General features: G+C 53.2%; 2 protein-coding genes across 5 annotated transcripts in view; both read right to left on the reverse strand.

The window, feature by feature from the left end:
• NUDT16L1 (nudix hydrolase 16 like 1) overlaps positions 1 to 3,459 on the reverse strand; it is a 6,072-nt gene extending 2,613 nt beyond the window's left edge. The window contains exon 1 of the mRNA XM_035339392.1: positions 3,426 to 3,459. The gene's annotated coding sequence lies outside the window, so the exon portion shown is untranslated. The remainder of the gene's footprint in view (positions 1 to 3,425) is intronic.
• MGRN1 (mahogunin ring finger 1) overlaps positions 377 to 25,747 on the reverse strand; it is a 54,122-nt gene continuing 28,751 nt past the window's right edge. Inside the window, exons 6-18 of one of the 4 annotated variants that reach the window (XM_035339387.1) lie at positions 24,013 to 24,079; positions 20,111 to 20,163; positions 16,723 to 16,770; positions 10,935 to 11,003; positions 8,740 to 8,899; positions 6,894 to 7,003; positions 6,071 to 6,136; positions 3,955 to 4,178; positions 2,993 to 3,116; positions 2,437 to 2,482; positions 1,600 to 1,707; positions 812 to 854; positions 405 to 539 (exon numbers count right to left, since the gene is read on the reverse strand). In XM_035339387.1, the coding sequence (XP_035195278.1) occupies positions 814 to 854; positions 1,600 to 1,707; positions 2,437 to 2,482; positions 2,993 to 3,116; positions 3,955 to 4,178; positions 6,071 to 6,136; positions 6,894 to 7,003; positions 8,740 to 8,899; positions 10,935 to 11,003; positions 16,723 to 16,770; positions 20,111 to 20,163; positions 24,013 to 24,079 (1,116 nt within the window). In that variant the 3' untranslated portion in view covers positions 405 to 539; positions 812 to 813. Of the gene's footprint in view, positions 540 to 811; positions 855 to 1,599; positions 1,708 to 2,436; positions 2,483 to 2,992; positions 3,117 to 3,954; positions 4,179 to 6,070; positions 6,137 to 6,893; positions 7,004 to 8,739; positions 8,900 to 10,934; positions 11,004 to 16,722; positions 16,771 to 20,110; positions 20,164 to 24,012; positions 24,080 to 25,747 lie in introns of all 4 variants that reach the window. The other 3 variants (XM_035339384.1, XM_035339388.1, XM_035339385.1) reach the window with 3 other exon arrangements.

Below are 25,747 nucleotides of genomic sequence, written 5' to 3' on the forward strand. Positions count from 1 at the left end.
GGGGGGCGGGGAAGGAGGGCGCGCGGCCGCCGAGGAGCACGGCGGGAGAAAAGGGGGCGGAGCCTCCGCCTGAGTCAAACCCCGCCCCGTCTACCTCAGCCGTCGCCCCGCCCCCCTCCCCGAAGCTCCGCCCATCATCAGAGCCCCGCCCCCTCCCCGCAGCCCCGTCTATGACCGGAGCCCCGCCCCCTCCCGCAGCCCCACCCCCTCCCGCAGCCCCGCCCCCTCCCGCAGCCCTCCCGCAGCCCCGCCCCCCCCTGAGCGAGGCCCAGCGCCCGGTTCCCGCCCTTTTATTTCCGTGCCGCGGGGCCCGGCAGCTCCCGGCCCCGCCCGCGCCGCCGCGGACCCCCCCCACCCCCACCCCCGCCTCCCGCCCCGCAGTCCCGGCCTCGGGGGGGGTGCGGCCGGGTCCCGGTGCCGGTGCGGGGCGCTCAGGGCCGGCCGTGCTCGTCCTCCAGGTGCAGCCGCGTCGGCTCCAGCAGGAGGGGCTGCGTGGGGCTGCCGGGGCCGGGGAGCGCCTGGGCGAAGTCGGACGAGCCTGAGGGGGGAGAAGGGGGAGGTCAGCGGGGGGAGGGCCGGGCCCGGCCCGGGGGCAGGCAGGGGCCGGGGCCGGGGGGTGCCCGGGAGGCAGCGGGAGGCAGGGGCCGGGCCCCGGGGGGGTGCCAGGAGCGCGGGCCCGGTGCAGGCGGGCGGCGGGGCCAGGCCGGAGCCGCCCGGGGGTCGGGGTGGGTTTGCGGCCCCCGCGTGCCCGGGAGGGGCCTGCCGCCCCCGCTAACGGCACCGCGTAAGAAGAAGGAGGAGACTTACGGAGGGTTACTCCTCTATACCGATAGAGCAGGAGTCGGGACCCAGTGCTGCCCAGGACAGGAGGAAGGCAGGCAGAGGGAAGCAGACGTTAGAGAGGTGCCCAGCACAGACCGCGGCTCTGCAAGAACACTGCCTGCAACGCCGGGGGGGGCCCCGCGCAGCACCCCACGGCCGGCACAGCACGGCTCCTGCTGGCCCTCCCCGCCTCCATGCAGCCCCACGGCACAGGGACGGGCCCGTGGCCACCACCCGGGAGCCGGCCGCCTTGGTTCCCCTCCCTCGAGCTGAGGGCAGCGGTGGGGCTGGCGCAGGGAGCTCAGGGAGCTCAGGACCCAGGCGCCTGGGGCTCACCCCGCACCACTGGGTGCAAAGTATCCCTCCCCGAGGCACAGGACGCCACTGCCCTGAAAACAGGCCCCTGGTGCCAGGGAGCAGCTTGCAGCCCGGAGAGGAGAAAAGGGGGAAGGACAGAGACAAAAGGGTGAGGGAGGAAGAGTGAGAAGGGGGCGAGGTACCCCTGTGTTAGCCCCCCTGGCCACAGCTCCCCCAGGGCAGCAGCTGGCTCTGGGCACTGCCAGGAAGCAGGACCCCACACACTGATCCTGTCCCCTGGGCATCACAGCCAGGCCCCAAAGGATGCGAGCCTGCAGCACGCCAGCTGAGCTGGGAAGGTGCCAGGGGGCTGGGTACTGAGCCCACAGCCTCCCCACAGGCACCTCGGTGCCTGGGGCTGCAAGCACAGCGCACCCCGGTCTGCGGCACCCCCGCAACCCCCAGCAGCGTGGCCGTTACCTGGCAGGTAGATGTCTACCGGAGGGTCGGTCTCGGACTGCGTCAGGCTCCTGTGCTCGCCACAGCCGCCGTCCTGCAGGACGTCTTCGACAGAGGGAGGGCAGCTACCTGCAACCGGCCAAGAGCACTGCCTGTCAGTGCGGGCTCCAGAAGAGGCTACCCTCTGCCTGAGGAAGGGGGCTTGGCACCGCTGCTGACACTGACCCAGCTCGCGGTGTTTCACAGGCAGGCTGATGTCCCACAGGGCACCCAGGATCCCCCCAGGACCACAGCGGTGCGTGCAGCCACCTCCCCTTCAGCAGCGTGAGCCCGTGGCACGAGCAGCTGTAGCCAGCACTGTGCTGGGAGAAGCTGGGTCTGTAGCCAGGCACTGCTCCCCTGCCGTGCAGCGTGATACGGGGCGCTGAGGAGGGGGGGCAGCAGCTGCGTGAGGCATCAGCTGCAGGCTTTCAAGCTGGGCTGAACCCCTACCAGGCTCCAGGCGCTGAGGTTTGGCCTGTCAGCCCCAAAGACTCTCCCACCCCATCCCTGGGCAAGGGCTAAGCACGGAGCAGGGCCCCTGAGGAGCGCAGCTCTGCTGAACTAAACACAGCTACTTGTGCAGAACTTAGAGCAAGAAGAGATGCTTGGCAAAGAAACTGGGGAGAGCTGTTGACTCTTCTCCCCCACTTCCCAGGAGAAGCCCTGCTGGCTGTCTCTGGTGAAGCACAGCAGCTCACAGCGACAGATTTCAGGAGCCAGATGGTTCTGAACTCGCACGTCCAGCACCTAGCTGTCCCTGTCACAGCACGGCAAAAAACAAGGCCGGATGGCCCCCAGGGCCAAGCGTACACTCACCCTGCTGCAGGGACAAGGCCTCCTCAATCTCCTCCCCTGCCACGCTCTGTAAGAAGGAACAGCACAAGTTACTTCGGCCTTCACTGCCCTTGTCTCCTCTAGCTTTCTGCAGAGAGCTGTACTCGAGGCCAGGGACTTCTGTCAGGGCGGAGCAAGGGGCACAGCAGCACCGTGGGCGGCATTACAGTAGCAGCAGCAGAGCCCTGTGGATGCTGGAAGAACAAAGCCCAGCTTCCAGCCCTGCCCTACACACTGCTGGGCTCCTCCAGGATGGTGCTGGGCCAGTGTCAGCCCCACCACACGCTGTCTGCAGCCCAGTGGGGCTCTCCCACCTCCCGGTTCCCAGGACGCGTTTGGACAGGCTGTGTCCTCAGACAGGGAGCCCTGGAGGTAAATGGAAGCGGCTCAGACCGTTGGCTCTGGGCTACTCGTGCTCCCGCCCCTGTCTTTACCCTGTCACTGAGGAAGTGACGCCCCTTCAGGAGGCGCCTCGTGTCCCCGAAGCTCCACGGGACAGCTCTGGCTCAGAGCAGCTCCCAGAAAACCTCAGACTTACTTCTGGGGAGCTGGTCTCCCTCAGGACCAGCTCGCCCCCGCCCAGTGCTGGCTGTGAGTCCGAGTCCTCAGAGAGCTTCTCTTCATCCTCCTCGTGGATCGGGGACGAGGGAGACCGTAGCGTGCTGCAGCAAGAGAAACGCCGTTTGCAAGGAGCCACAGCGCTGCCAGCGCCGTGCTCCTGGCAGGTTTGGGGGTGACGGCTGAAGCTGACCCCTGCCCCGTCCCCTGCCCAGCACACCCCCCAGCAGCAGTAAGGCAACGCAGGAGCTCCAGCTGTTGAGCTCAGTCCACGTGAAGATCACGTCCTTACATCCCTTTCGCCCTAAGTCAGGACGAGGCTGCAAACTTCAGCCCCCTGGGGTCCTGCCAAGCCCTGGGGTGGGCTCAGCAGGCAGTGACCTGCTGGTGATGAGGAGGTGGCAAAAAGCAGCCAGCAGCTGGAGCGCAGCGAGGAGCGCCACAACACACAGCCTGGCCCCGCTTCAGCTTTCTGTACGGCCCTGAATGGGACCTGCAGGATCCACACCTACATCCTCCCCCACGGAGCCAACAGAGGCGGCCTCAGACAACAACTGAAGGATCTCAACTCAGCATTTTGTCCTCTGAACTGCAGGGCACTTCTCCCCCCATTCTTTTGGTCCTGGGGAGCTCCACGGCAAGCTGAAATCCAGCAAGGCTTCGATGTCAAACACAAGTTGAGGGAATAACGGCATTAGGAAGGGAGACATCTCCCAGCCAAGGCTTAGGGGACACGAGCTGGTGACTTTAGGCAGAGCACAGAGCTGGTACCCCAGTTCTCTCACTGGTGTGAGCACCTGCTGGCCTCCTGACATTGCAGGATAGCAGTGCCACCAGCAGTAGGACCAGCCAGTGCCACAGCCCTCTCTCAGCTCCCAGTACGTGTGGCCACAAGCAGTCAGGGTGTGCAAGAAGAGCGGACCCCTCTGTCCCCATGCTGACCTATCTGGAGATTTGCTCCGCTTGCCCTTCTGGTGGCTGCTCTCCACGGCTCTGTCCATCCCAACAAGCGGCCGGCTCGCGGGGGGCATCCCATCCACCACGCCAGAGTAGCTGATTTCTTCATACAGAGGAGCTGACGGGATGGAGGGGGAGACGGAGCGGAGGCCGTTCAGAGCTTCCAGCAAGGAAATGGGCTCGTAGCCCGGAGGGATGTTGTCAGAGCTCTGCGGGTGAGAAAGAGAGGGGGGAAACCCACGTTAAGAAACCCTCACCAGGCTGGAGACCCCCCCCGAGGGGAGGCCCAGCTGCAGCCCAGCACTGCACCTCCCGTGCTGCCTCCAGGGCAGCCCATCAGTGGAACTCCCCAACCGCTTCTCGTGGTTAAGGCCCTGCGGACCCAGGTAAATGAGTTCACGCCGCCCCACAGCAGGCCACGGGCAGCCCAGCCCACTGCAGACAGAGAGAGACTGCAGCAGTCCAGGCTTGGATTAATTTTATCTGTGCTGTCCCTGCATCCTCAGGGACGTGGTTCTGGGCTGTACCAAGCTGGTGTGATGCTGCTGAACCCTGAACTGCCTGGCCACGAACTCCTGTAGCTCCTGCGCTGGATCTCCCGATGTCGTGGCTGCAGATGACCCTCCTCAGCAACCTGTTCCAACACCGCCACTAGTCTGGGGGTGAGCTGATAGCTCAACTGACTGACCTGTGGTCACAGAAGGAGCTAGATCTGATGGGGAAGGAAGGAATGAGTGGCAGCTGGGGCCATGCAGCAACCTACACCCCCTAAAAAATAACCCTGGGATACTGATGAGCTTGTGCCCAAGCCCACAGCTGGGAATTGTGAGAAACCAAATCAGCCGATCAAGGAATAAGTTCACAGCTGCTGCCACCTGCAGGACACAGGTTCAAGAGCCATCCCCCGAGAGGCATTTCATTTCCAGACAGCAGCTCACAGGTGCTATTTTGTACACAGAAAGATCAGGGAGGCAAAACCCACAGGCTCAAGTTTGGGATGCTTTCTTCTGCCTGTGAAGACCAGGGTCTGAGGGCTCAAAGGCTGCTCGTTTTGGTTCACGCCAGCGAAAGCTCAGGCCACGTGGCACAGCTCGGAGGCTGGAGGACAATCTCTGAGCCACCGACTACAACACCCTGGCTGAAAACTCCTGAGCTCTCGAACAGCCCAGAGAGACGCTGCTCTCTCTCCTGAGCCACTTTCCACTACACCACCCTAGACCTCATTGCTCCAGCAGGAGTACTGGCCAGTGGCTGAGGCTTGCACAGAGCCAGGGCCACACCAAGTTTGCCATCATCTGGACCAAGCCTTAGGTTTTCCCCAGATCTAACAAGCCACATTCCTCCTCAGTCTGAGCATCCAGGCCAGCCTGAGGAAGACTGCAGCCTCCTTAATACTGTTGACAACTGGCTGCATTCTGTGGGAGTACACAAAGGGGACAAACAGTCCCTGCCTGGTGTAGGGGCCTCCCTCACCTTCCCACTTCTGGGCTCCCACTCCCCCTAATTGCTATTTAGGGCATTCCGTATACAAACCCTCACACCAACTTGGAGACAAACAAGCTTTATCAACAAAACAAGCGTTATCCTTCTTGGTTCTGTGAAAGCCAAACAGCCCACAGCAGCCAGCACTCCTGATGCGAAACCAAGTCCAGCTGTGCCTATCTGTCTACCTCTACATCCCAGCACCAGGCTAGAACCCCCAGTGAGAAGTGCCCACACCAAGCTGCCAAGGGATGAGATAAGTGAGAGGGAGCTTGTGTATGAGCCGAGGGGACAGCAGCTTGCCTACAACCCTACAAAGCTACGAAAATGTCTTCTGCAGCCAGGCAGCCCCTGGGAGTCAGCATCAGATCCCTCTGGTGAGCTGCTTCTGCCTTGTTTATCCCTCTGCACGCAAGCCAGGGGGGTTAGTGATCGTCTGTGCAGGGTGTGAGCATCTCATCGCTGACACGGAGACAGTACTCGCGTGTTGCAGGCTGTGCAGGGGCGCAAGTCAAACCCAGCGTGTTAGCAAGCCCTCGTGTGTGTAACACGTTCACGTGCTAGTGACACTGCCGGCAAGGCATCACCACAGGAGACAAATACAACCAAGTCCACTTACTGTGTCCCTTCTAGGTTTCCTGCTGGGCAGGGAGACAGTGTTCACTTTAAGGGGTTTAAAGAGACACTGCCAAGAGAAAACCATGTTTTGAAGTATTTTTTTCTTGAGGTTAGTAACACAGAGACACCCAGGACCTCCTCACCTCTCTCCAGGTGACAGCACCCGCCTTCCTCTAGCTAAACACCGTGCTCTCCTTTGCATCAACCCTTGCGGTTTCTCCCCCTGCCCTATCTCTTAGCCCCGGATTTAGGCAGCAGGACTCCAGTGCTGAAGAGGACAGATGGTTAAACCCAGGCTGCTTCGGTGACAATCCCCTTCTGTTCCCATTAAGGGCCGTAAGATGATCTAGTGGCACATCTCCCTCTCCTCTCTCCAACCTCATGTCTTGACAGAGCCAGCTGTGTGATAGCACTGCTCAGGCAATGAGCTTCTGCCCTCAGCACCCCAGAGACGTGTGACTTGGCCCTGAGGCACCGTGTTTTCCATCCCATGCTCACTCAGCTGCTTGCCAGCCCCTGATCACTGAGGGAGGCTGGCACAGAGAAGTCTTTCTGTTACCATGCTGGGAATCCCAGTGCCAAGGGATTTCATCAGGAGGTGCTGCCACACAGGTGTGCGTGCAAGTCAAATTGTCACCCCCATCTGCCCAGCCAGGTGTCCTGAGTCTGCCAAGGTTCCGTACCTTCATGTAACTAACCCAGGAGGGAAGGTCCCAGCTCTCCAGAAGGGCCAAGAGACCAAGCAACCTGTGCACACGCACGCTGCCTGCGCAGGCTGAGACCAGCACGCAGGATTTGTGTACTGGGCGGCGAGTTATACTTACGGAGTGCTCGTCATGGTCAACGCTCTGCGCCAGGACAGGGCTGAACGACACCGGTGACAGAGCCCCTGGCTTTTTCCTCACAGCTCGGATCTGCAGCAGGGCGCGGAAGGCTGGGAGAGAAGAGCAGGCAGGTGAATGCGTGGCCACACCAGCTGCACGCTGCAGCTCCCCGTCAGGAGAGCTGCCTGTGCTGGCAGGGAGCAGGGAGCACGCCAAAGCCAAGCACTGTGGTCTGGCTGCTGGACAATCACACCCGATACTGTACGGCACGGTAAGAAAGACCACGCTCAGCCTCGGGCAACACGCCACAAGCTAAAGAATGGGGGGACCTCATGTGAAACCGCTTTGGGTTCATGCAGACCCCCCCGAGTCTCAGCCGTGGGGCCCAGCCGGCCCTGAACGCCCTCTCAGCATCAGGCCTGCTACCAGCTGCTCGCTGGCCAGTGCTATGCTGGTGAGAGACTCCGCCACAGCAAGAGGGTGATGGCTAAAATCCTGTCTCCAGCACAGTGATGCCTTGGCCCTCCCACCACAACAGCTTTGATCTCCACTCCCTGCCCATTTTCTATCAGCAGATCTTTAATATTGCTAGTTCCTCTGTGCCAGAGGTGTACGAAGGAGCCAGCCATCTGCTCTGCTGCAGCCGTGAGGACTTGCTCGAGCATAAGGCAAAGCCCAGGCACTGCCCTGTTTCTTGCTGCACCCTGCCGCTCGCAAGATCGGCCTAAAGCCAGAGGACAGAGGTGCAGATCTATCCTTGCTGCATCTGCGCTCCCCAGATGCGGATTCCCAGGAAGTTCGACACAGGGATACTTTTCAAACACACACAACCTAATCCATCCCAGAATACAGATGAGATAATGCTGGTCCATGTTTTAAGTTGTGCTACTTATAGGCAAGGCTGTCTGGCACTTCCTCTGATAAGATCTTGCTTTCAGTTACTGCATCTTTGCCAAGTTTGCACTGTTTAGATGTAATTTCTCAGGCCAAACATCTGTCTTGGGCTCTTTTTTCTTTCCCTAAGAAGTTTCAGTAAGGAACAATGAAACACCTCAGAGACGAAGCACAGGGTAAATGCATGAGCTACCTATTCCAGCCAAGACACGGGCATTTTCTCAAGGCTCCTAAGTCTCTGTGCCTTTGTGAAGGGACATGGGATTTAGCACGTGCTGCCTGAGTGTCAGAATGGATATATAAGCCAGGGCCAGGGAAGCACCACGCACAGCAACCTGGGATTTTGGTCTGTTTTAAGAGAAAACTTGAGCAAGTTGTGTTAACAGCAGCAGGATGGCACCAAGCCAGCACTGCAGTTTCAGCTGCAGCAGAGCCGATGCTGCCAGACACCTCGCTTAGCAGGGGCAAAGCAAAGGTCTCCAAACTGACTGTGCTCTCGTCTCTGCCTTGGTGGTGAAGACTACATAAGGTAGAGGAAAGAATAATCATGCCAAGTACTTGGAGAGCCCCCCAGTGGGGCTGGATGCTGTCTAGGCCAGATACACTTAGGATAAAATTCTACGTCCCCTCCTTTGGGAGATTTTCTACCTTCCTCACCAAAACACAAGAACCACCTACCTGGCACTGCTCAGAGCCCCTGCACCTTCAGAAGAGAGGGAGAGGAGAGGGCAAACGCCCAGGGAGGCGCTGGACAAAGGGCTATTCTCCCACGTCCTCCCTCCCTATTCAACTGGAGGTGCCAGGAACCTCCAGATGTCAGTCTGAGCAGCAGCATGTTTCGTGCTGAGCCTTGGGACAGGGTAAATGAAACACTCATCCTCACAGCCCACACTGAGCTAGCAGGAAGCAAGGAAGGCAGGAAGACGCCCTTGTTTCCCGGGCACATACTCACGCAGCCTGCAGATGGGGCAGTTGTTGGCCTGGTAGCGCAGGGTGTCAGCGCAGGAATTGCACAGACAGAGGTGTCTGCAGGGCAGAATGAGAGTGTCGCGGAGGTCCGACAGGCAAACCACACACTCGTTGCTGTTGTCACTGTTCTCGTCATCCGAAGGCTGCAATAAGAGGAAAGGCTTTGGCATGTGAATGCAAAGGGCCATTCCGAACTGCCAAGGGACTGTGGAGCCTGGGGACATTTCCCACCCAGAACTCCGTGAGAGAGCTGGCATCCTCTTTCTTCAGCTCCCAACAGGCGGTTCTCAAGAACAAGTGCCAGCCCACACAGCCCTGCTGCAGACACCCCTTCCTCGCAGGGCTCTGCTCTGAGCTCACTAACAGCCAGGGAGCAGGGCACTGCGCTGCCAATTCACGGCATAGCCGTCTCTGCCCAGAGCCATGCTGAGAGCAGTGGGGAGCCCCATTGGTGTAGGGATCCCCTCGGCTGAGGGGGACCAAGAACAAGCTCCTGCCTGCTGCCAGCCTGGTAATTCCCAAGGGTCTGCATGGAGCAGGCTCCTGGCAGCAGAGCCTTTCTGCCCCGTGTCTACGGAAGGCAGGTTCCCAGGAGGGGCAGCTGAGGGCAGCAGGTCAGGCTGTCCCAAGTCCGGACAGAAGGAAGCACCCCAGCCGTGCCTGGCGCAGGTTCCACAGCTCCTCTGACTGAGTGAACAGCTCTCCTGCCATCTTTCCCAGTCCCTGGTGCTGGCACAAGCTTTGATGTAGCTGTAGGAGAACCAGCCTGGGGTGCTCATCTGCTCGCAGCTAACCTGGCAAAAAGGTCATGGTGAACCCATTCAATGCGAACCTGCATCATGCTACTTTTTCCATCACTCAGAGCCCTACAGCTTGGTTTAGAGTCACTCAGCAAGCTACTTCTGGGAGAAGCAGTACATCCTCCTACCACAAGGGCTCAGCACTGACCCCTGAGATCCCCCCAGTCTCCCTGCCAATGCCCCAAAAGTTACGCCAGGGCCCAACAAACTGGTAACCCCGCATAGGTCCCCCTCCACTTCTACCTGTTCCCATCAGAACCACTCCACAAGGCCCCTGTGGTGCTCCAGGGCTAACGCGTGCCACACCACGGGCAACCTTGGCGTAAGCAGCCATAAACAGCATCTGCCCCTGCCACATCCACACCTGCCCTTCTGGCTGCCAGCAAACAGCTGCAAGCCTGCCTGTCCCAGCACAGGCACTCCTCAGCTCGGTGGGAGGTGGGGAGGGGAGGCTTTTTGTTTTCCTGGTCATACGGCTCACTAATACACCAGGAAGAACAGAAATGGTCCCGAGCCACCTGTCTGATAAGACACACATGAGGGCTGGATCAAGAGATCGGTCCTGTGACCCTGCAAGACCTAAGCAGAAGCTTTTAATCCTCTTAAAAAGATCTGGTGAAAAATACATCTCCCTCCTGCCTCTGCAGGTGCTACCTGTTGGCACAGGCAAACAGAGACCACCGAATGCTTTGGGCAGGACACCGCGTTACTCGGAGAGGAAGTCCGGCTCCTCCTTTGTTTGCAAATCGCACACCGATAGACACGAGCGCAGTCTGAGGCCAGCGCTTGGTGCGTTCTGCAGCCCAGGTGGCAGCAAAGGGCAGCTCTAAAGGCTAAAGCAAGCACGAAGCAGTCACAGCATCCGCCTGGGGCTACGCAGCAAGACGGGCAGTGGTTTGGGTTAAGGCATCTGTGTACGCATCCCTTGACGTTAATGATGCCGCGCCCCCTCCCGTGGGTGACTCCAGCTTGCTCTCTGGGCAAGCCCTACACAGCTCAGCTCCCTGCACTGCAACAGCAACTGGGAAGCACCTAGACTGGCCAGCAGCCTCAGGGCACCAGAGGCAGCCTCAGGACTGCCCCTCCAGGCTCTGACACACCTCTTCCCAGCATTGCCCACCCCAGGGAACATCCCGAAGAGCCAACGACTATCTAAAATTATCTCAGCACGGCTCCATTGACAGTTCAGGTCTTATAACAGCGAAGAGGCCTGCCATCCCGAGGCTTCCTCAGCGCCTGCATAATGCCACAGCCTCGGTGGGCATTTTGGGGAGCATCTTCATATTGCCCTGCCAAAACTCGTACATCAGCTTGAAAGGGGAAGGTGCGGGCTGGAAACACGCCCCCCATGGAGCAGGAGCCTTCTGAGCGCCTTTACCTTGGTCTCTTGGTTGTTCTTGTTCTCGATGCCGTAGATCTCCTGAAGCAGGTAGCTCACGCGGTCAACCTAGGGAAGAAGACACCAGTTAGTGCCAGCCACTCTGCCACTGCTGTTTGATCATCTTCTTCCCTCCTTTCCTGAATCAAAATGTCCACATCACACCCATAGCAACCAGCTCCCCTAGAGCTGCTGGAAAACGTTAATAGAAACAAACATCACAAAGGATAGCTGGGAGAATGAGGCTGTCCCTGCTCCAAAGCGGTGCCTGTCTCATCTGGTCTGAGCTGAGAGCACAACTGGCCACTTCAAACACACACACTGCTTGTCTCAGAGATCACGAGGGAACATGTGCCCAAAGCTCAAATAAGCCAGAGGCAATCAGCCTCCCACAGTCCCTTCCTTCTGTGAAGCACGGCTTAACTTTAGCCAAGATGAATTTCCACCCACCTTTGTAAGCTCAGGAGAGGCCAGGCACGATCGCCACGCTGGTGCTGTGCCAGCAGTTCATTACTGGCACATCAGTGGCTGCCCTACTCTGCCCTCTTCGTTGCCTGCAAGCGCAAGGTCAAGCTCCTGAAGACAAACTGTCTCCCTTAGCACGGGAAGCATTTGAGGGACAGCACCATGTTAGCGCGGTGTCACTTATTGCTGTCTCCAGGCCCTTGGTGGCATCTCTAAACTGGAGCGTGGCAGCAGAAGGCAATGCTAGGCACAGGTGGGAATTGTTCCCAGCCCCAAGTCTCACAGGATTTGCTGCTCCGCAGCTTCCCCAGAGCAAGGTGCGCTCCTCCTCACAAAACCCAGCAACAGTTCGCATGGTGAAGCGGCTGCGAGGTACCCAGCAGACACACAGAGGGAGGAAGGGAAGGAAATGCCTTTGGCACCACGCAGTGACGCCAAGCCACTGGGATGCAATGGCTTCGTTGGCCGTGTTTCAGTGGCTCACCATTCTCCCAGGGCTTTTGGCACTTCCACGTGTGATCGGCCTCCCTCCCCCTCCTCTGTCAAGCCAGGTGCTCAGAGGAGCAATGGCTGTGCAGTGGGATCCAGAACACACCACATGCCAAGATGGGGGCAGAAGCTAGTCACATCCATCCTGCTTGCCAGTTTAGAAATGCTCTGAGCTGGGATGCAGCAGCTTTAACAAACGAGTTCCGGAGTCTCCCCGTTTAACTCGGCGTGCAGCTTTACAATCTGTTCTCGGCCTGCATTTCAAGACAATGAGGTCAGCAGTTGGACTGCCGAGCAAAATCCTCTGCAGTGTCTCACAACTCACCCAGGAAGTTTGGGAACGATTATGTGGGAGCTGTCCTTTTATAACTCAGCATTTCAAAGAGATTCTTGTTACAGCAGCCTGGCTCCTCGGAGGATCATGATGAGTGATAGTGAGTGCAGAAGCGTCAGCCTAGAGAGCAGAAGATGTCGGGAAGGGAGAGACAAGAGTCTCTGCAGGATTTTGTATTCATTTTACTGCTTGCCTCTAAAAACCCCAAGAGAACCTCGCATCCCAGTGAGAAAAGGATGAGCAGCGCAACAGAGACCTTTGTAGTCAGAGCTATAGGTTTTAAAGCAGTAAAACAAACAGGGGTGAATAAGGAGGAGCAGGTGATACTGCACAACGCAGTCCTTCACCTTCTCGCTTCTCCAACGCATCCTGCACCACGCCATCCTCCCAAAGGCTTCTGTTGCTATATACAGCCTCAGCTGAGGCACACGGGAGCCACTGGCCAAGTCCAGGTCGTGTTTTTCTGCTATTCCATCTGTTTGTATTCAATCCTGTTCTATTTTTTTTTTTAAACAGGTTGGTACATACATTATAACTGATCTTGGCTGAGAGATCAAAGCAGTCAAGCTCATTAGCTGCTGCTTCCTGCTCCCAAAGAGCTTTAGAGATCAATGCATGCAGAAGGCACCTGGGAATCCTGGCAATGGCAAGGAGGGGAAGGCAAAAGAAAAGCAGCGATGGGGAAGCGTTTTCAGTGTTATACAGATGGATTACTCCCAACATACACTCCATACCACTGCTCTGTGCTCTTACGGGTGCAGATGCTACACTCGTTTCAGTGGTACTGTGTGTTCTTCTAGCAAGAGTTCTTCTATTTTAAAAGCCATAGGAGAGAACATAGAAGCAGTACATTTTACAAACTGCCAAGGGAAAAAAAAAGTACCCACAACCAAACACTGAGTGGGAAGGACATGCTCTGCCAGTAAGGACAGACAAGCACACACTGTTTCACTGCAGGAGTCAGCTAACCATGTTGTGGTAGGGTGGGAACTTCCCTGGAGAGCACTTCCAGCAGGACAGCCCTCCATTTGGGAAGTCCGGAGTGCTAAATGGAGAATGGAGCACACGGGGCATTAGCGTGCACGACAATCCAGCACCGATTCAGAGAGCTCACAGACATGTAAGTACTGTCATTAAAGAAAATAAGGCAAGATAAACAAGCTGCTTTTCGTCAGCTCATGAATGCAGTGTTTGTCTCTGAGCAGAAGAAAGCGTGAGGAAGGTAGGGCTGGCATCACACTGCTCTGCTGCACAGAGCTGGGCAGCCTTTGCCAGCAGGGCACACAAGCTCGCCCTTCAGAAGGCTTTTTTGGATGTTCCCACTCCAAACCTGCCTCTGCATGCTGTGTGGACTCCTTTCTGAACCACCTCTGACTGTCACCAACACGTGGGACCTAGCCAGGAACTATGCTGCGACAAAGCCAAGTTAGGTGCTGAGGAGCAGAGGGCTCAGAACAGACATCAGGCTGGAGCAGCCAGTAACTCACCGCCAGCACTGGGATAAGGCCTGGACAGCAAGGGCTAATATTGCTTTCACTGGGCACGAGTGAGTCTGAAGGACAGGCTGCGACTGTCTGCACAGCGCTGTGAGACAGACAGTGACCTGCTGCACGCAGCTTTTATATGCGTGAGTAACTGATACCATTTGGTGGCTCTTTTCTGACCTGGGACATCTTAGAGCAAATGACTCATCCCTGAGTTCATCAGAAAGCGTCTAATCAAGGCACTTAATGGCCTTCTTGGTACCGAAAGGCCATTTAATTTAGATGAGAGAAATCCTAGCCATCATTCATTAGCAGCTCACGGCGAACACAAAGCAGAAACACGGCACACACCTAAGGGCGAAGGGATCACCCCTCAGCACGCACCCTGCAGCGAGGCTGGGGGTGCCACCCTGGTGGCCTCACCGGGCACCTTCCTGAGACAGATGCCTCAGTGCAACGCAAGTTCCAGGGCACAGCCCAAGAGCCGGGTAAAAGAGCAGCAACACACGGGCAGCCCGTGTGGATGGCCTGAAAGATTGCTGACTTCCAGCTCCAAAGGTCAAGGATGAAAAATGTCCTCTGGCAAGCAGTAGCGATTCACCCTCCCAAAGGCCCGCGACAGGGAGATCTGTCTGCTCTGAGAAAAAAACACTCTCTCTATCGAAATTCCAGAACAGGGAGCCTGGGGCTTTTTTTCCCCCCCCATCTTTCTTTTTTTTTTTTTTTTTTTTGGAGAGGACTCAAAGGAAAACCAAGCAGCTCCCTGTTCTTCCAGCTTGTCTTCCAGTCATGTAACCGCTGACGGTGGCTGACTGAAAACCACAGCCCATCGTCTGATACATTTCACATTGCCCTCCCATCTCCCCACACCCTTGAGGCTCTCACCCCACAGCAAGCAAGCTGAGCAGCTCACAGTGGGGCTGCAGCACAGCACTGGCTGCAGGGACCCTGATTTGTGCAGTTCTGGCCAGGGAGACCGAACCACGCGGCTTCCTGTCGTACGTAACATTTATTCCAAACTATAACAAACTGTCAAGGGCAAGAAGTTTGCACCTTCTGCCCCCAACACCAACTCCGTAAGCACCCATTTTCAACACAGCTTAGAACTTTTATCTGAAAGCAGTTTGCAAGACAGGTTCTGCAGACAGAAAGCCACTCACAGCTGCTGCTTCAAGGCAGCTGGTTTGCATCTGCATCAGGAAAGGGACTGCTCATCCTAACAGTCATCGGACAAGATAACGTGCTGGAACAAAAAGGGCAACCAGAAGACAGAGCAAAACGATTTTTAGAGAACAAAAGGGAAGACTGTCTGTCAGCTCATCCACACTGGGAGCTAGTTTTTGAAAACACGGTAGTCCAAAGTACTGTAGAAGTGCCTGAGGAAGAGGAGGGAGCACCAAAAAGCCAGGAACTGAACTATGCCTGGAGGCAAAACTGGAGAAGATGAGGAGCTTCAGAGTGTAAAGTTTGGGGAGTGGAGGAGAAACAGACAACGCAAGAACGTATTTCTGCAGCATGAAGCACAAATCTAACCTTATCCGTGATTACCCCTCCTGCATGACAACGCAAACACCGTGTGCTCAGGAACAGCGATGAAAAGGAGGCCACGGCACGGTGTGTGTACTGCCGTGAGGATGGAGGTCACAGCAGCAGGATGGGAACAGCCAAGTTTCCAAGCAGCACAGAAGTAATCACAGGGTGTGGGAAGAATCCAGACAAATCTAGTGAGTAATTCTCAGACGTGACAAGAGCTCCAGCAATGAAAAGGATCACTACTGACAGGCGCAGGAACGGTGGGTGGGAGGAAGCTGGTCAGGTACTGGAAGTCCTCTCACCTCAGCCAAGTTTTAAATGAAGCACTGCTCTGTGAGAACAACCGACCACCAGAGATCCCACTGCTATCAGCACAACACGATCTGCTGAATTCCTGCCTCTTAAGGCCAATGCACCAGATTCACATCAGCTTGAGCTGACCTAACCTGAGGAACATCATCCTTCATACAAACGCAAGATGCGCACTGAAGCTGTCAGGCTATTTAAGAGAGTTCTTCAGGAATCAGCGTGTCTCCCAGACACACTTGACCAGCTCACTCCTATCTTTCACATTCTCTCTTCTCCTTCTCCAAGACATTTCAATTTGATCCTTGCAGCAGAATCACTACCAAGTTTCCTTTCAGAAGCTTAACTCTTAGCAGTCTGCAGTTGCTTATGTATGGCACTCTGGGCAAGCCAGCGTGCAATTACAGGCTTGGTAAGGCTTTGCACAGCTTCTGTGCATCACACCACACTGGGCTGGGCTAAAGAGGGCTCTGGAACCCTAACGTTCTCCTGTTTGCCAGCCTCCCTTCTGCCCTTATAACGTGTGCCTCAGTCCCTTGGGACATCTCCAAAGATGCTATGGACACAAAAAGGAAGCTTGCGTGGGTGGAAGCCATACACAAGATCCCCCAGTACCTTAACGTACGTGCATGTGGAAATCTAGCAGTTTTCTGCCTCCAGGTAGGACACAGGGTAAAAGATATCCTTCCACAGCACCACGCACAGAACCTAAAGTGACCAGGCAGCGCGGACAGATGTGCTTAGCGTTACTAACGCACACAGCGCTTAAACTCACTTATGCAAACCTAATTTACGCGCACCTATGTGGAGATGGAAACATTCTGTGCTACAACTAGCGGGGCTCCGCCAGTTCTGTGTTCAAGCAACAAACACATGCAAGGCAGGAACGTTTATGGAAGGCTGGATCTATACATAGTGCCTGACTCCCGGAGAAGGACAAAGAGACCCACACAACTGCTCAGCCAGTCCCGTGCTGCTGTATTTGTTCCCCAACACACCCAGCTGCACGACATCTGGCCTAACGTTAGGCAGCAGCTCGCTGCCTTTGCTTGTGTTATCAGAGCTAACCAGCAGAGATCTCAGGCTCTTGGTGAACTAACATCAAAGCCTCCCGTTGGGTACAGCTGTGTACCTGCGGGACACCAGTAAATGCCTTTAACCGGCAACAGGTACTTACGATCTGCTTCTGCTTTAATGGCTTCACAGAGAAACTGCCATCGACGTGCTGGGAGGAAAAAAGAAAGAAATGCATTAAACAGTGTACAAATTAAGACAGACTCATGACCAAAACTGCCTGCTAGCTAAGGGAAGGGTGGCACATGCATCTAACCAGGACAACCTGACTAGCAGGCAGTGGAAGGGGACGTCGGCGTGCTCCTGGTCCGGTCCAGCGTGGAGCTAGGTGGACTTGGCTCAAGTTAAACCTGGCTGCAGTGGGCTGGAGCATACACAAAAATCCCCTGGCACGCTGGATGTTTTTCAGGTTACAAGCAGTTCAGCTGGGTGCGAACGCTTCTTCAACAAGTCCAGCAACATTTGGCAGGAGATATTTGTTAACACCCTAGATAACATCTGGAGTCAGAGCCATTCTTGAGGCCAGAGCCCCAAGAAAGCCGGGGGTGGCACGAGGCTGAGCAGAAGACTTGTCCACTAGGTGCAGTCTAAAACAAGTGTTCCACATCTCCACCTTCAGCGATGCAGTGACCACCTCTGGCATTTCATTTGCTCAGTGGCAGCAGGCACAGCTGGAACAATCCAGCACACACCTGGTGTTAGGAGGTGTGCTGCTTCTATTTTCTCCATCATCCACATGGGCCAAGTAAACCCAATCAAACTAACTCTTCCCCCAGAGCACTGAGAGCAGGGAAGGAGATTCAGGGGAAACTCCAGCAGGTCCTGCTGCTGTGAACAGTTGCAGACATGCATCTGTTTGCTGAATTTGTTTCAGAAGAAAGAGACAACATTACCCCAAAGACAAAACAGTCATGTTCTCCAGGCAAACACAAAGTGTCACGTGCCAAGTTTCTGCCTTTGAGAGACCTACGAGGCCAGTGTCAAGGTTACTATTCCGCTCTTAAAGATGCACACGAATAGCAAGTTCCCAAGGTCTGCTGGTCTATCAGTTCTGAGAATGCTCTAGCAATCAGGAGCAGTGCTTATTAGCAAGAACCTCCTCTGGATTTACGTACCGACACTTCAAAAGCTGCATTTACTCTAAGGATGGGGAATACATTTTAATGAAGCAGGGAAGAGAAAGAACTCAAAGGGCAAAGCACTTTGCCCTCTGACCTTTAATAAAAACAAAGATTTGGATCTTGTTTTTAGCATTCAGCTGAAAGATCAGACACAAGAATTGGCCCCACTGGACAGCATCTCCCTCTCACAGCACACAGACTGGAAAAAGAAGGGAAGCAGTTTCATTCCTTGAGTTCAGACCTGGACACTCGATAAGACAGCACTGAGGGAATGGCCTGACCAGCTTTAGTTGGTTCCGTTTTGTGGTATCTTTGTTCAGCTCTCTGAACACAAAGGGACATTTGCCATCATCTCTGTGTATCCAGAGAGCTCAGAAGCTCTGCATGGTACATGGAGTTAGCTATAATCCTTGAAACCCTTCTTGCAGAGCTGGAGCAGTTCAAGCCACTTTCCAAGCTCATGAGTCAGAAGTTTCCAAAGCTTCACTTTTGCCCTCATATTAATACATTCCCAATACTCACCAGACCACTCTGCAGGGATTGGCACTGTTTTCCTCCCCCAGAGCCAGCTGCGTTACTGTTTGCTCAGGGTTTACAGCTGTCTGGGACTGAAAACATTACTGAACTGGAAAACATCACAACAGCTCTAACAACCTCCTGCATGTTTAACATGCACAGGTAAACGTGGCACCTACTCGTATCAGTCACGGCCTAGGTGCTATTTTTCACAGCTGTGGGGACTAGACGTGCTCCACTGGAAGATGCCTCAGGGGAGGATATTTCTGTAAGGCACGATTATCGAGTGCTGGCCATGGGATGCTACAAGGGGAAGCTGGGACAAATCCAAGCCCAAGGGAGGGCTCTGCTCCCTGACCATAGAGGCTGGGCTTACTGCAGCAGCACTAGGTTTGGATACATGGAAAACAACAATTAGACACACTCCGTATAAGTAAAAACCATACTTGCATTACTAGATCTAGAACAATCTGAACGTAGCTACAACCAAAAATCTCTCAAGGCAGCAGCCATAGGAACACAGGTGAGCCTCACAGATGGGGAAGGTAAACACACATGGAATGCTTCAAAATCAGGTTGCAACATGCAGGAAGCTCACGGTCTCATCTGCTTTTGTTTTCTCAGCAATGGCTGACCATTCCTTTTGCAAGGCTAGGAGGTCTCCGTCTACAGTGCTGTTCCACCAAGGGGGTTCCAAACTCTACAGGCTTGGCCAGTGCCTGCTGCCCACACCGTCCTCTCCCAGGTGCTGCTGAACAATGAGTGAGGGATTCCAGAGTGTTCGTTATTTGGTATCAGGTGGATGAGGCAACTAGAAGAACAACAACCCTGCCCTGCTTCCAGGGGTGCAGCAGCTGCCCATCTCATTTCTCACAAATCCCTAATTTTCTGGAGCAAGTTCAACACATACTAAGTCCATAAAAAGAGTGACTGGAACACTCAGAGCATCTCCCAACCACAGGGCTTCCTGAGGACTGACTGTGCTTCCCAGGCCTTCTGACTCAGCTTGTCACCATCCACACTATCCACCTAGGAGGAGCAGGATTAAGACCTGGCAACTTACTCCTGGACATGGCAGGAACCAAGCAGACCGAGGAGAAGTCAGCCCACGTGCCAGCCTAGAAGTGCAGAGTTCCTACCACCAGAGCATTGATGCTGCATCCCTCTACATGCCCAACTCTGCTCCAGCATCTCTTGCCTCATCTTAGGATGTCACTACATGTGTCACTTGCCCAGGACACGTGTCTGCAGTATTACCCCAAAGACAATATGGAGTGGGTATGGATCTTTTAACTGTTTGTATGGTCCAGGTACCATGGGAAGAGACATTTATTTATCACTGCCTGTGCTTAGCCTCACCATATAGGTGGCCGTCTGCTACGTATAAACATGCCACTGAAAAGCAGTAGAGTTCTAAGTCTTTATGCAGGATGTAACCTAACTCCTTAAAAGGGCTTGGTCCTACTTGTAAACTAATGCCAAACGATGGTGCAACAGGCTCTGGATACAGCAGATCCAGTTTTGCAAACTGATCACAAGGCACTGGTAAACTGCATGGTAGCAGCCTTGGTCAACACTTGCTGCTCTCAAACATCACAGACACCAAGGCACACCCTCTCCCCACACACAGGAAACACCAGCTACAGTCAGCTGACTGACCAGCTCAGGTACAGATGGTAATTACAGGCTGCACAGCAGTTGCTGCAAGCAATTATTTGTACTACAATAGCACTCAGGAACCCCAGTCACAGGCCAGGACTCCATTGTGCTAAGTGGTATATAAATACAAACTAATGACCCGTGGAAAGGTTTACATACACAATTACATGGACAGAGGGAAAAGAACTCATTTACCTTTTCAAATGCAGCCAGAAGAACATGGGCGTGACCTGTCACCTCAACCACCACTGCAAAGAGAGAACAGTCCTGGTTAAGCCTTGAAAACAACACAAGCGTGACGCCACCATGAGCTGAATTTTAGTCTATTTACTAAAATGGACTAAACTGCCACCTATTGCATCCTCATCTCCTCTAGCAGTTTAAAAGAAGGAGGACCTGGGGAACTACATCTGGGTCAGCCTCACCACGATCCCTGGGAAGGTGATGGAACAACTAATCCTGGAAACTATTTCCAGGCACACGAAGGAGAAGAAAGGCCTCAGGAGCAGTCAGCATGGATTCACCAAGGGGAATTCATGCCTAAGCAACCTGATAAGCTTCTATAACAAATGACCTGCCTGATGGACGAGGGGAGAACAGTGGATATTATCTTCCTGGATGTCAGTAAGGCCTTTGACACTGTTCCCCATAAGACCCTCAGAGAGAAGCTGCTGAAGTACGGGCTGGATGGGCAGTGAGGTGGATCAAAAATCGGCTGAACATCCAGACCCAGGGAGCAGGGCTCAGCAGCACGAAGTCTAGCTGGAGGCCAGTAATGATTAGAGTACTCCAGGGTGTATCCAGTCCTTTTAACGTCTTTATTAATGACTGGGATGATGGGGCAGAGTGCACCCTCTGTAAATTCGCAGACAACACAAAACAGAGTGGCTGGGTCACCGAAGGCTCACGCTGCCATCCAGACGGACTTCAGCAGGCTGGAGAAATGGCTGACAAAAGTCTTCGGAAGTTCCACAAGGAGAAGTGCAGAGTCCTGCACCTGGGGAGGAACACCAGCTGGAAAGCAGCTTGACAGAAAAGGCCCTGGGAGTCCTGGTGGACACCGAGGTGAACGTGCGCCAGCCGCACGCCCTTGCTGCCGAGACGGCTAATGGTGTTCTTGGCTGCAAGGTGAGGGATCGCCAGAAGGCCAAGGGAGGCCTTCCCCTCTACTCAGCACTGGTGAGGCCACACCAGGAGTGCCTCTCCCCCAACCCAGAACCTCGCCTTCAGTTTGGTTCACCTCACAGTCCTGAGCGACAACAAAACCCAGCGGGACTGTGGTGGGCCCTGCACAGACATGGCCTTCATCTACCTGCCTTGGTTATATTGGTGCTACAGACTACACCACTTTGTTTCCAGAGGGTGGAAAGGGAAAGTAAAACAAAGCTTAGTGGGGTTCTGCTCCTCCCTCGTATTCCTGTTTTTAATTACCTGAATATGTCACAGAGATGAATAAATCCATCTGGTGTAACAGCAGCTGGCAGCCCTTCCAGCCCTGGTACACACCACTTTATTACCACCTAATCCTACATGCTTGTAAAACCTTTATTTCTCATATCATTTTTGGACAGGAAAACACCTCTGTCCAGTTATCTGATTTATTCCCCAGTGACATACATCCTGCCTTCCCTCTTCTAACCTTGAGGCCCCTCTTGATACAACAGCATTCAGAAGGGGCTGTCAGAGGTTTCTGGACTGCATTCGTGGCACCCTCTGCAGATAAAAACACAAGGAAACACAGGAGCCAAGTAGGGGAAACCAAGGCACAATCCCGACTTCCCTGGCTGAAGACTCTGAAGTTCTGTTTAGCTCCAGCTGATCTGAATCTTTTGCCTAACTACATTCAGACTCATCGTATGGGAATGGGAGGCAGAGGTCTTAGAGGAGCGACTGAAGGAGGGAAAGGTATGTCACCACCTTGCCCCACCCGGGCCTAGGGGAACCTGTGCTCAGCACACGCAGAAGAGCGTACGTATGCTGCTATGAGGTCTGTGCCGGGAAGGTAACAGCTGAAGGAAATGCCTCGTGATGCCTAAAAGGGATGGGAGCTTCTTAGCTTCTTTTGGGCCCCCAGAACAGCAGAGGCAACAAGGGCAACCATTCACCGGATTCTGGCACTGAGGCTGTGGAAACAGCAGAACATGGGGTAAGAGTCCAAGCCTGCAGATAATTTACTGCAAGAACAGTCATAGCAATTAGGGTGCAATCAGGAACGTAATGGCACATAGAAAATAGGGCTAAAGCTGGGAATTCAGCTGCATGCTCCCTCCCTGCCAGCCATGAGCTAGTCTGTCCTAGCTCACTCAGTACATGGAATTTGGGACCCTGACTGCAGACTGAATAGTGAAGAAGAGATAAGAGATAACGCTTCCCTTCATATCCTGCTCACTCAAGCAATGCATACAGCTGGAGCTGCATGGCACCTTCCCTCCATTAAGGATTTCTGTACCTTTCACTGAGAGCAATTCCACTGCCAGGAATGGAGAGTGATAATATTACAAGCTCAGCTTCAAGGAACGCAAACATCTTCTGTCAGAATTCAGTCCAAACCAACATCTTGCTGACTGCTGTTTTAATTTGCCATTCAAATTTATTTAACACAAGTAGTTACAGGCTGGCTGTAATTTTCAAGGTACTCCAAACACACAAGGCCAGCTTGTTCCAGTCTCACCAGTTTAAAAAGAGCCAGAGTACACAACAATTTCCTCCTATCTCACTCGAGCGTCACATATTTTTGTGTTGATATTCTTTCCAGGAGAGGATTTAAAAGCAGTTGCCTTTCCAGGTTATTAAAATAGATGACAGAACACTATTGGCTTAGAGCAGACATGGTATGTTCATAAATGTATGCTTCCCATGCTGCCTCCTGTTCTATTTTTGGTCTTTCTAGAATTGCCCACCATAAAAAAGTACAAATATGTTGGCAAAAGCTCAACAAACAGTGGAAGGTGTTTTATATCTATGATCAAGAAATATATGTATATATGTATGTCAGTATTATTAGCAGTGCCTGGAATCACTAAAAATAGATGCATTTTAAAAGTAATCTTTTATGTTGCACTATGCTTTGTTAGTCACACTTTAAATTGGTTCATCCAGCTGTTTCACTTTGCTCAGAGGACTGTAGAATAATGCAGTTCATTTCTGGTCACTTTCACATAAGAAACAGAGCACAGTAATTGCAATAAATAATACAATCAACAGTGGATTTTTCCCTTTCTTGTTTTTCTTAAATTTTGTACAAAAAGTTGCAAAAGCAGAAGTGAAATGCTGGTCCTGCTGACCACAACAGCCACCAATTTTAGGGAAAATAGGACTTTCTTGTGCTCCTTTCATTGCCAATGCTCAGAATGAGTGCAAACACACAGAGCCCAAAAGCACACCCTAAGGAAAATACTGTGCGAGGTAATTAACAATCTAAACATTTGCTGGCCATTCCTCTCTAAAAGGGCTGCGTGCTTCAAAAGTTTTCAGCAATATTATTTCCCATCAAAGGTTATGCACCTTTATTGTAATCATTCAGCTTCCTTTGGGAAAAAAAAAAAAAAAAAAAAAAAGAGAATTTTAAACTGTTGAACTGTATTTGGTTGAACATTGGCCTGAGGATTTTAAAGGACCTTTCTTCTTCTCTGACCTTTCCTACCGGAAGGCTCCCCAACCCCACAACGAGCTAGAGCTTTTACAACGATAACTTACACCTCACAGGGGGAGAACCAACTCCACCCTTGCGTTACAATTCTACAAACGTAAAACTCAGAGAGAGGGAGTCATTTCTTCCAGTTTGGGCTGGGCGATGGTGGCAGAGCTAGGACCTAACCCTAGGTCTCCTAAACACTATTCCAACACTAACTAGCTGGACATTTTTCCTGTCAAAAATGGAAGTTTTCTTTAAAACTATGTTTTTATGTAAGATTCTATGGTTAGACAGACCCTTTTAATTAAGTGGGATTTAAGGGGAATTTTTATTCTGGAAAAGCTACCCAAACCTTTGCTGTTCGTAAAATGTTTTCACTGTTGGAGAATGTTGCCTTCCCTGAAGGGTCACGTAACGTGCAGGACAGCCAGAAGAAGACTGAGTGAGAACAAGCGAAGCTTACCGTCCCCTTCATCCACCACCGCTCTGATGACCACAGGAAACACACCGCGGTCCAAGTCAAAGTTCAGCTGAGGGAAAAGAACCAAGATGAGTTTGGACAATTCACACCAGGCTGAAGACTTGCAATAGTGTTAGTGTCAGACGAATGAAGTTACAGGACATCAAGCTCTGACCTACAAGAGCAGCAGCCTGGTGCAGCAGAAGCCTGGGGCTTCTCCCACCAAAGGCTGTGAGGCTGCACTACTGTCCTGGCCATGCCAGCAGGGCCTCTGAGATGACGAGACTTCAGCAGGCACTACTTCGGCAAACACTACAGCTCAGAAACTTTCCCATTATTATTGATGAAGTAACCGTTTCTGATGGGCCTACAATCCCTGGTATCAAAGGAACACACTGAACTCCTGATAGAGCAGGAGGATGTGAAACTCAGCCAACAGCTTTTGAAGGAAGTCCGCTAGGGAGATGACACTAAGCACCAACAGCAGCTAGCAAAGCAAAGGATCTCAGTCTGAACTTTTTTACTAGTTCATATATCCTAAAAATCTCCTGTATGCTTTGTAGCTGGACAAGTTGCTCAAAATAGAACAGCAGTACACATTATGCTCTCTACACTAAAAAACAAACAAAAAAACACTCCTACATGACATTCTTTCTGAATCTTCAAGAACTTCAAGCTCACACATTTTAAAGAAACAGCACTGACCTCCATCTCTTGGCATGTTAGCAAATTCAGATCCTTGGCCTTCTGATGGACAAGAGTGAAGATTTAAGATCTCACTTGAGTGCAAGGAAAACAGGCTCAATTTCTTCCTTTGCCTTGCACTTTATTAAGCACTTCAAAAGCTCCTTGTGATCTTAAACACAGCAGAAAAATGCAACCTTACAAGCACTGTCCTAAGCCAGGAATGGAGAGGCTCAGGAACTGGATTTCTGGTGGTTTTTGTTAACTACTGACGTGGTTTTCTCATCTTATCTCTTGCCCAGAGAGATGATGTCATTTCACCATGGTGCTCCAGGTAGTCTGATTTCAGTTTCCCTGTGAAAACTGAGACTCAGTTCAAAGCACCACGGCAGCATGCGAGTAGTGCTTTAGAGCCTCCTGCTCCTTCCCCATGCCCTAGCACCACTTGTGGTGCGATTTCCTCCAGCCAGTCTCTCCAAAGATAAATTATTTGGATAATCTTGGCATAAACAGTAACCCAAAACACCCATACTGGATGTGACGCAAGGCAATCCTCACTGCAAGCCTTAGTATTGCTGAAAATGGTTCCTCCTCTAATGAACTGCAATCTAAATGTTCACCCTGAAGTGAATGATGATGGTCACAGGGACAGATACACCCTAGCATCCAGCACCAAGTGTGCCGTAGCTCATGACCCACGTGCCTACACCTCTGCTAAGAGCTGCACGCATGGGCTTTGGACTACAAGAACTTGCCAGCCTTCCATGGGACGTGTGGGAGAAGAGGAAATCCCGAGGTTACCATTCTGCTATCAGTAGCTGTAAGCTAATTGCTGCAGAAGCTGAGTGGCCCTGAGACACATAACCTGCACGTGCCTGTTTTAGAAACAATTCTTGGCTGCATTAGGAAGCTTTGTACATGCACACATCTGGTCAAATGTGCATATCCAGTTTCAAATGGAAAGCCTGCGCTGGAAGACCTTACGGGTTGACCCTTGCTGTCTCAGCTAGTCTCCAAACCTGAGATCGCGTAACAATTTTCTTCCTCCTTCAAA

The sequence above is a fragment of the Oxyura jamaicensis genome, chromosome 14 (genome assembly GCF_011077185.1).
Source record: "Oxyura jamaicensis isolate SHBP4307 breed ruddy duck chromosome 14, BPBGC_Ojam_1.0, whole genome shotgun sequence".
NCBI classification, from domain to species: Eukaryota; Metazoa; Chordata; class Aves; order Anseriformes; family Anatidae; genus Oxyura; species Oxyura jamaicensis.